This window comes from Erigeron canadensis, chromosome 4, assembly GCF_010389155.1.
Source record: "Erigeron canadensis isolate Cc75 chromosome 4, C_canadensis_v1, whole genome shotgun sequence".
In the NCBI taxonomy this organism is placed as follows: Eukaryota; Viridiplantae; Streptophyta; class Magnoliopsida; order Asterales; family Asteraceae; genus Erigeron; species Erigeron canadensis.
Window position 1 is genome coordinate 43055454 of NC_057764.1, and position 9817 is coordinate 43065270.

The window sequence follows — 9817 nt, forward strand, 5'->3', positions numbered from 1 at the left end:
AGAACTTTTGGATTCGTTCTAGTATGGTCATTGCATCCTTTTCAAGTTCCCCAGTGATGAAAATGAGAAGGGTAGAAACTCATATCCAATACTCGCACACTTAGTCTTATACTTTGTCACGTTTACGTTGGGCAGCCTCTGTCACCATACGATCAGGCACAAAATACCAATATGTATGCATAAAGTTATTATTTATATAAAAAAGAATAACTAAATAGTTTTTACTTATAATAAACATCGATTTTTTATATTAAAAAAAGTGTTTATTATTATATATATACTAAAAACCTAGGTAAATGTACAAGCTTTTAAAACACATACTAATTGTAATCAAATTTTGTTTTAACCTCTTAAATTTTAACCAAATTTTGTTTTAACCCCCTAAAATTTCTATTTTTTAACTTTTACCCACATCAAAGTTTTCGCTTTCATTTTCGTGATACTAAACTTTTAGGTTCTCATGTTTTCATCATACAACTTTCACACGGTTACCGTTTTACTTTTAAACGTTTGGTCTTTGATTATTTTTATTTGTCTTTTTATACACATAGCGTTTTCATTATACAATAACTTAATCGTTATGTCCTACGTTCATGTTACGTTTAAAACATTAATATAGTTATTGTTTATTAAAACTATCACTAAATATTGAATATCTTATGTAAGTTGTAACACTTGTAAACGGGGTAATTTGTCAAATACATATGCGAAACTAATAAGCATAAAGGCTTAATGTTCTAAAAACTAAAGAACATGAGTTATTACAGTCAAACCTCTATAAATTAATACACAATAAATTAATACCTCGATAAAATTAATAATTTGTCCAAACTCAACTTAAGAGATTAGTGGAAATCAACACTCGATAAATTAATAACTCATTAAATTAATAAAATATTTTAGTTTCACCACTATTAATTTATAGAGATTTCAATGTATTTTATACGGGGTTTCATCAATCAATTTCTTGTTTATATACATAGATTGAGCCATTGAGGTAAATCACACTAGTCACGTACTGACATACATAGAGATTGTCTAGATCGTTTTCATGGTCATATCGTAGACATTATTCATATATATTCTTTAACTTTAAAAATCTTCCATCCTCATACAGCTACAAAATCTTAAAGGATGAATAAAAATAGTGTAGCCATATTAATATGTAATCTTACTTTCATGTATATAAATTAAACTCTCGAAAATTAGAATTTTTTTAGCTAGGAAAGTCTAACTTTGGGTAGATAGGATTTAAGTTAGTATTATTAAATATATTTTAAAGTTTTTAAATAATAAGTTCAATTTAAGTAACCTGAGATTAAATTAGTTGAATAGACTATAGAAAAAATTAGATAAGGATTATAATTTAAAGTGAACTAAGCTTTTGATTTGTCAATTGAAAAATTAATCGTTATCATTGGTTAATTAGATATAAAAATCTATCTTTTATTAATATTAAAATTAAAATTGTGTATGTACACTTGCTTAAAACGAGTTATAAGTTTATAACTTATACTTGCTAAAAACGAGCGATGAGTTATAGCACTTGTACCTTTCGAATACGATAACAACCAGAAAGTTATGTTTTAATTATTCAATTAATTACAGTGCAAAGAAACGTTATAACATTATCTAATGTCTTTAATGTTATGATGATGTAGCTTTTTAGTTGCAAAAGCATAAAAGTCACAATAATTGAAGACATGTTTTCGATCTTTTTTAATGATTGCGGGGGAAAAAATTTAGATAGTCACCAAGCACAATTTAATTAGGTTATGCCTCAAACCAATTTCTTTTTTCAAACTATAAAAATTCATAAATATAAGGATAGTACGATATAAATGAAGGAAACAACACCATTGATTATAATTAATACCAACTATTAAGATTGGACCAACAAAAGTGATCAAACAATCAAATCGACCAACAACACTTAACCAAACTCAACTACATCCGATCTTATAAACGAGTACGATATAACCAAAGCATGGTCATGGAAAAAAAGAGTTGAAATTGTCCCCTAACAATTATCATAAAATATCACAAAAGTATGAACATTAGAGTTCATATGCAGCCGTCATTAGATCATATCATATCAATACAAAAATTATACACGAGGAATTTGGCACCCTAAACCTGAGAGCCGGAGAGTGATCACTTAAAGGAAGCCAAAAAGGGAGCAAATTTTGTTGCCAATTCTAATCTTTTAGTTTGACTTTAAGTGCTTCAATTACTGCTGAAAAGTCGTGGTCACTTAAGCCATGCGACTTGGCCACCTTGTAAAGCTCGTTTGCAGCTGCTGCAATTGGTGTCGATTGGGAAACAGATTCTGCTAAACCCAAAGCAAGCCTCATATCCTGCAACAAAAAGGCATATTAACAATGACTAAAAACTTATCGATTCCCCACATATAGAGGTGACAAAATGGATGGCAACACATGTTGGGTAAAGGGTCAATTTGGGTTTGGCTAAAGTGGATTATACCTAAAAGAGGTGAACAGGTCAGGTTGACCCCCAACATTTTCCTCAAGTTTACAAGTAACCAATGTATTAAGTATGATTACAAAAACTATGTTACTTTTGACTAGGGATGAGGAAAAAATCCCGATCCCGTTCCGGTACCATCTTGATCCCGGTACTGAATCCCGATCAGGAACGGTACCGGTACCCATTTTTTTGTGTTTTCGGGATCAGTACCAATTGGTACCGGTACCGGGAAAATCCCGTATAATCCCGACTAGTCCCGAAATAAAATGGTCCATACTCCATATTAAAGTGATTATGTCTAATATATGTGGTGTTAGTATTTTTCACTTATATAGTTATATACATGAAGTGTCCAATATAGAAATTTAAGATATCAACATACGAGTGTAGAAATTTGAGATATCTAACATACTAGTTCCTGCAAGAATTATAGGTTTACAAATCCCTATAGGCAAGGACTAGAATACAAACAGAAAAGCATATATTAAAAACTATTGACAAAGAATACTATGGAGGTGGCTATGTAATATTTGCATGTTATTCATAATTGTCATCGCAATATCACACCTAAGTCTGTATAGTAGTTTCTACTAATTCTATAGTTTCATGAACTGGAGTCCTAGGTTTAATTGTATAAAAATTCTTCATCATGCACTAACTGCTGGACTTTTGCAAATATCAATCTCACTAACTAATTAATCTAGCGTTGCCTCTTACTTGTGTTTTTGGATTTATCATCTTTAAACTCATCAAAAGTTTTTGCAATTGCTTGCATGAACCTTATGACTTTCGGGACTAGTCGGGATTTGGTACCGAAATCCCGATCCCGTACGGATTAATATGGGATCGGTACCCATATTTGGTCAATTTTGGGATCGGTCCAGGACCGGTATGGGACAGTACTAGTCCCATGCCCATCCCTACTTTTGATTCATTTTGCTCGAGATTATAAATTTTTAAGTAAAGCGATTTAAGAAGTTGTAGGCATTAAATACACTTTGAGTCACTTTTGACTCATTCGACCCGTTCTATTTTAATCCAAGCTTTTAAAGTTCGTCACCAACTAAAGGTAGAACATGACCTGTATCAACCATTTTAGGTAATTGGGTTTTATTCTTCACCCTTTATCAAACCCACTCGATTTCAGTGAATTCTTCCTCATGAAAAGCGCCTACATACCTTTTGTTGGTGCTTCAAGGGAAAAGCAGTAGGGTATTTGGATTGCACCATCGATGGGCCTTTCATTGAGAACATTGGTGCACTAATTGCACCTTGTGAGATCACCTGCAATAACAAGGTTAAAAAGCCATATGCATATCTTACTTCATAGAGGTTGTTTAGATTTGGTCAAAAGAGTATCTATTGCATAAAAGTTGGCAATAATAGTTGAAGCTTTTCGTATAGGTGACAAAACAAACAGATTAGGTAACATGCTAAAGCTAAGTTGGGCCAAACGCATAAGAATTTTAAGACAGGTCAGGTTGGCGGCCAACATTTTTTGGCATATCCTTAATATCATAAAGGACTACTCCACATAATGGAAATTATAAAATCTTGAATTAGAATATAAATTCATTCTTTTATATATGAAACTGTTACGTAAATTTGTTTGATCCATTTCCTTTCCAGGTATATATTATAAATCTACGAATTGAATCATTTATATATCAAATATGACCCAATCTGACCCACTTTTACATATATGTACTAAAATCTCCTCTCTGCTTTTTAGCATTTTAAAGCGGAAATCGTTTTTGATTATGAAGTACAATAAAGTGAAAGTTAACTTTGTAGTACCTCCACAACCACACCTGGATCAAGCCCGACTTTCTCACTAAGAAGCAATCCTTCGGCAAAAGAAGTCATCATACTGCACATAGTTATGCATAGAAAAAAAGGAGGACTTAAGCTTAATAACTAAAGAAAGGACTTGTTAAACAAGAAAAATAAAAATAACTTCGCACAACCTTCCCATGATCATGTTTACAACAAGTTTCATTGCGGCTCCATTTCCAACATCTCCTAGATAAAATCTTGACTGACAAAAGCAGAAAAATAAAACGAGTTTGCAGCCCATTGTAGCAAATTATAGACATGCTTATAAATCTTACAACATAAATCAATCTGTAAATTTCACCATCCTTTAGATATTATGGCTTTACTACTCACATACAGGGTTCAAATGAGCTAATTGCATAACAAATGTAACCAACTTGGGCCAGATTACTTTGTTGATTAACCAGGCTATATTGAACCACAAAATTATCATCCAAGTTTCAAAAGTTCTGATATGACGTAATAAAATAAGATAACAGGTTTTCAAGTGCCATGCCAGAAAACGACTCGGTGGATGTTTATTGACATGCAAACTATCACATCACCATCTTGACTGGTTATTGATCAAATTAATTTGAATTGAAACCTTTGAATGCTGATTGCCCATTTACACAATTAGCCGAATTCAAATTAAGCTTAAATAAGTGGGCTACCTTTCCCATGATGTCCAAGTACGAAGCAACTTTGTCATATAAGGGTTTATCGCCTGAAACAAAAAGGCACATATATGCGTCAAATATACACGTACCCAACTGTAGGCTGAATTAAGCAAGTTATCTGATCACTGTCTACCTGCAGTGAGGAATATTAGTTGTCCATCTTCTGCAGGCTTTTTAGACCCTGAAACTGGAGCCTAAACAAATGCAGTGGAACCCATGAGTTTTGACTGTATATAATGAATATGACATCTCACTTAAAGAAAAAAGAAATAAACCAACCACTTTCTTTGTTTCTTTCACATTTTTCTTGTATTCTATTTTAATATCTAGTATGAAATAGAATTATTCACCTCCAAAAAAAGTGCTCCGGTTTCCTTTATTTGCGCATTTATCAACTTGGATGTGGGTCCATCAACGGTTGAAACATCGACATATCTACATATATCCAATGATCGGCGTTCTCATGATTAAGAAGAAATGCAAAACTTCATTGATTGGCAATCTTTTATTATAACTTTACTTTCTTTCCCTTGTGTAGTCATCATTATTATACACTCATGGCATTAATTTTAGTCTGCCAGTTTCCACTATATTGTCTTTCATTGGAAAGCATTTTCGATATTTTACAAATCAGATAACTTGTTAAAAATATGTGGCGTCAATCCAGAACACTAGATTTTCTCGATTGTGATGCTTACTTTACTGAGTGTCATCAACACTCCTGAAAGGGAATCATCCCACCATAGAAACATACTCTGATTTAAGTAAATCTTTTTTTAATTATAATCAAATTAAGATTTCTCCTATTTCTAAAAAAATCCATATTTTGCCCAAAATAATTTTAAAAAGCGTGTTTATTGCCACGCAAAATTAACATATACCCTTTTCCTGGACTCATTCCACTAGCTGCCCCGTCTTCTCCACAAGCAACAGCCAACTGATTGTAAAAGCTACCAGCATTAGCTACCATGGCCTTATATTATTGAAACCAAAGAACATTGTAATATGACATACTCACTGCACTTTCAGGATCAGCAAGCATAGCAAATGTGACATCACAGGATGCTGCTACTTCCCCAGGAGATGGCTTATATCTGCACATACAGAACAAGAATTTTAAACTATATTCTTGAAAGTTAGGACCAGCTTTTGTTTCTCATATCCTTTTCTGTATGAAATTTTATCATGTAATATGTTTTTCTTATTGGTGTATAGCAATGGGGGTGTTTAGATGAGCGTTAAACTAATTATGATTCTAATGTTCCGAATAAAGTAAGCTTGTCAATCCTTACTTTGCGCCAAGATCAATAAGTGGATCACATTTGCTCTTAGTCCTATTCCAGACAGTCACATCACATCTACACCAAGCCAGCAAGATATCATAAACAGTACAATGTTATGATAACAAATCTAAGAAACATGATGTTTTTCCTACACAAATACCATCACATTTAACATAATGAAAATGAGGAGCTAAATGGAATAGCCAAGCTGATTAAGTTGGAAATCTGACTCCTACCCAGCTTTTAACAAATTTTGAGCCATTGGGGAACCCATAATTCCAAGACCAAGAAATCCCACTCGGGTCGAAATTTCATCTGCCATACATTAGAAAATATGAATGAATATGCATTAACTGAATACCAAAGTTAGTAATACTGGAAAGGCAATGTGTAAGTAATCTGTAACTCCATTCAATATCATTTTCCAGATAGAGTTGAATTTCATACTCCATAATGCCTTCACACGTTAAAGTTGATGTTATAATAAGCATAGCATGATCTATGTTCGACGCAACCAAGGCAAAAAAACTTCTGGCTAAAGAAGAGAACAAGGGATGCATCTCACTTTTGCTAGTTAGTTGGTACATCCTAAATGTTACAAATCTAGAATTTGTAAGCAATATTTTCTTACAAGGAATGCATCTATCTCACTGTAACCAATATAAGAACAAGGGATGCATTTATCTTACTGTATAGGCCATGCAAGAAGATACTCCCAACATTCAATGTGCTTTGGCCAAAAAAATTGTCATTAACATCCACATTGTAATCAAAGTCATAACTAATGACACTATTATCATCAAAATATAATAATGTTGTTTAAGAGACATCGATAGTTCTATAAATCAAATTATCACATAGAGCTGGCTGTTCTAAAAGCAAATGAGGTTTTCCCTCTTCAGTTTATCCAGGGCGCAAGATGCCGAAACGGTGTATCCCCATTACAAATGGTAAAATTTAAAAACTAGTTGATATTATTAACAATATTCTATTCTTTAACAAATCGAAAACTTGAATTGACTAAAAGCGGATATTAATCGATTACAATACAACTACTCAATAAATAGATAAAATTTTATAACAATGATAATAAAAAAAAAGGAAGAATTATATATACCCGAGGAAGATTGAGAAGAAAAAACTTTAATAGAAAAAGAGGACTGGGAGAACTTGAAAATGGGGATTGGTTTGAAGTAGTGTTGAGGGAGTGAAGGGCAAAAGCTAGTTGCCATGGCTGCACTGTAATTGGCCCCTCTCAGCAGGCTCACCGCCATCTTCGCCTTACTGGTCTCTTTTGTAACGCTAATAATGTGTGGGTGATTACCTGATCACACATTTCTATGCATTTTCTATCTATCAAGGATAACATTTTACCATTTTGACTTTTTTCCTTTTTTTTAAAAAAAATACTTAAGATTGACTTTTGAGTAGGCCAAAAGAGACATGCAAATCTATATTCCTTTAATAAAACAAACGTTTTTTACCAAATATGTTTTTACTCTAATAATTATCCATGTCCATTAATCCATTGAATGTCTTAAAATACCTTTATCTCGTAACTTATGGGTATCTCACACACGCAACAAAAAAAAACAAACATCCTCTACAGTCTTCACCATCAAACACTCACTCACACAGCCGCCCTTTTCACTCAATCGACCGCAGGCCAAAATGCAATTTGGAAAAGCATCATTTAACTGCCGCTTTTAAGAGATGTCGTCGCAACGCGCGAGTACCATTCTGGTAAAAAGAAAATCATCATGGCACTAAAAATTTTAATTCACTCAAACATAGGTATACCATATTATTTTGAAATTTGTGATTTTTGACTAACATATTATTTTTTTACGGGTGGGTAATACATTTTATATAAAAAAAAATCTTTATATGAGATTTATATCAATTTTAATTTTTTAATTCTTTATTATGGGTGTTGGTTGTGGGTTGCAAATACGTGAGTAATTGAAAATGGATTGGTATGCACTAGGTATTCTATTTCTATCTGTAAGTGTGATAGGTTGATCATGCATGTTGTGGATGGTCGCAAATATGGTAGTTGTTGCAAGTGAGTAATTGATTTCATGCGCCTGAAATCTCTCTAATAGGTGTAGTAGATTCACTAGATTTATGGTTAATAGTTGCAAGTTAGTGAGATAAGTGCATTGAATGTTTTATGCGGGTGTGGGTTGCCCCATAGCATGTAGTAACATCCGGTGACGGAACTTGAATGTATCAAGGGGGGGTTCATCTTAGTGTGTATGTATAATAAAAGGGTACCCGAATATATCATCCATTATTAACATGGTATTGACGCATACACCTAAAAAATACACTTCGAAAAAGAAAATGCAGTCATAAACACTGACGTCCTTAAAATCGTGTTTCCATCAAAATAAATTTTGAATCAGTTTTTTTCTGTATATTATTATTATTATGCGTAGTTTAATATATTATTGAATAAAAACGAATATACCACTTAAACCGCATATCAAACCACCAAAACGAATTAGGATCTTACTTTTAAAACACTATTTTATTTTTAAAACGACTCCAACTCAAACATACAAAATACAAAGTATTCATCCCGGTTTTTATGATTTGTATTCGAAACAACTAAATACGTCTAATACATGTTACTAGACATCCAGAGACGAAAGAAAAAGGAAATCGAAAAAAGAAGAAGCCAAACTACATAATTTAATGAGACTAATTAAACCATTGACATGTCATTCAAGTAAGTTTTGAGTTTATGTAAATGTTTATCGCAAGATTTGCTGCATTCTTTCTTTTGGAGGGGTCATTATGCAACTTACTATGTTGTATTTTATTATGGTCCTCATCTTATGTGTATATGAGCTAGATTGACCCTTAACTTTTGGAGGGGCTGGAACCCCCCTTGCCATTAAGAAGTTTCGTCCATGGTAACATCGCCCCTTATAGTGTGGTCGTATGGGTAAGGCATGTTATGGAGAAGTGTGGGTTGAAAAACCGGATGTCATATGGCAAGTTTGTTGGTTATTTTGGTCCTCCCAACATAATTAATATATATTTTAATCTTTTAAAAAGAAGTGATTATGTATGTTACCTTCCCAACAAAATTTTCATGTCCGCAATATAAGTTGAAGACTATACCTAAGAATGAAGGGTGTGGTTGCCAAAGAACCACTTTTCGGATTCGAAAACTACCAATCAAATGGTAACACCCAGCTTGACCAAAACAAACCAACAAGTAAGAGACGGTGAGAGCAAAGAAACCAAAAGCAAAAGTAAAGGGCTAACGACCATAAGCATCAACTATATGGAGCATATTAGAATGATTGTTACTACAAACAAAAAAGAACCAAAAGCAAAAGGATGAAAAGCCAAAAAGAACCAAAAGCAAAAGGGTGAAAAGCCATAAAGAACCGCATCTTACCAATTAAAAAGAACCAACCAATTCTTCACACTAAATGTCGGGGGCGTGGTTGCCAAATAAACCAAAATTTGGTAATACCACACCCACTTACAACTCGTCATGCTTGAAACTTTGAAGAAACCAAAACTAGCCAAAAT

General features: G+C 33.1%; 1 protein-coding gene across 2 annotated transcripts; it reads right to left on the minus strand.

The window, feature by feature from the left end:
• Positions 1–1933: 1933 nt before the first annotated feature.
• On the minus strand, positions 1934–7591 carry LOC122595760 (glyoxylate/succinic semialdehyde reductase 2, chloroplastic). 2 transcript variants are annotated; one of them, XM_043768194.1, is made up of 12 exons: positions 7383–7591; positions 6502–6580; positions 6275–6340; positions 6001–6076; positions 5864–5919; positions 5333–5417; positions 5116–5176; positions 4977–5029; positions 4455–4525; positions 4285–4357; positions 3667–3771; positions 1934–2357 (listed from the first exon to the last, which is right to left on the minus strand). In XM_043768194.1, the coding sequence occupies exons 1-12, from the start codon at positions 7537–7539 to the stop codon at positions 2199–2201; spliced, it is 1041 nt and encodes a 346-aa protein (XP_043624129.1). In that variant the 5' UTR covers positions 7540–7591; the 3' UTR covers positions 1934–2198. The 2 variants fall into 2 exon arrangements, with proteins under 2 accessions (XP_043624129.1, XP_043624131.1); XM_043768196.1 differs by lacking the exon at positions 7383–7591 and having other exon boundaries at positions 6502–6587.
• Positions 7592–9817: the final 2226 nt, after the last annotated feature.

Coding starts and splice junctions, on each gene's coding strand:
- LOC122595760 (XM_043768194.1), bottom strand. CDS start 7,539: ATGGCGGTGAGCCTGCTGAGAGGGGCCAATTACAGTGCAGCCATGGCA. Junction 4,358..4,454: donor GTAAACATGATCATGGGAAG/GTTGTGCGAAGT, acceptor AACTATGTGCAG/TATGATGACTTCTTTTGCCG. Junction 3,772..4,284: donor ATCCAGGTGTGGTTGTGGAG/GTACTACAAAGT, acceptor TTGTTATTGCAG/GTGATCTCACAAGGTGCAAT.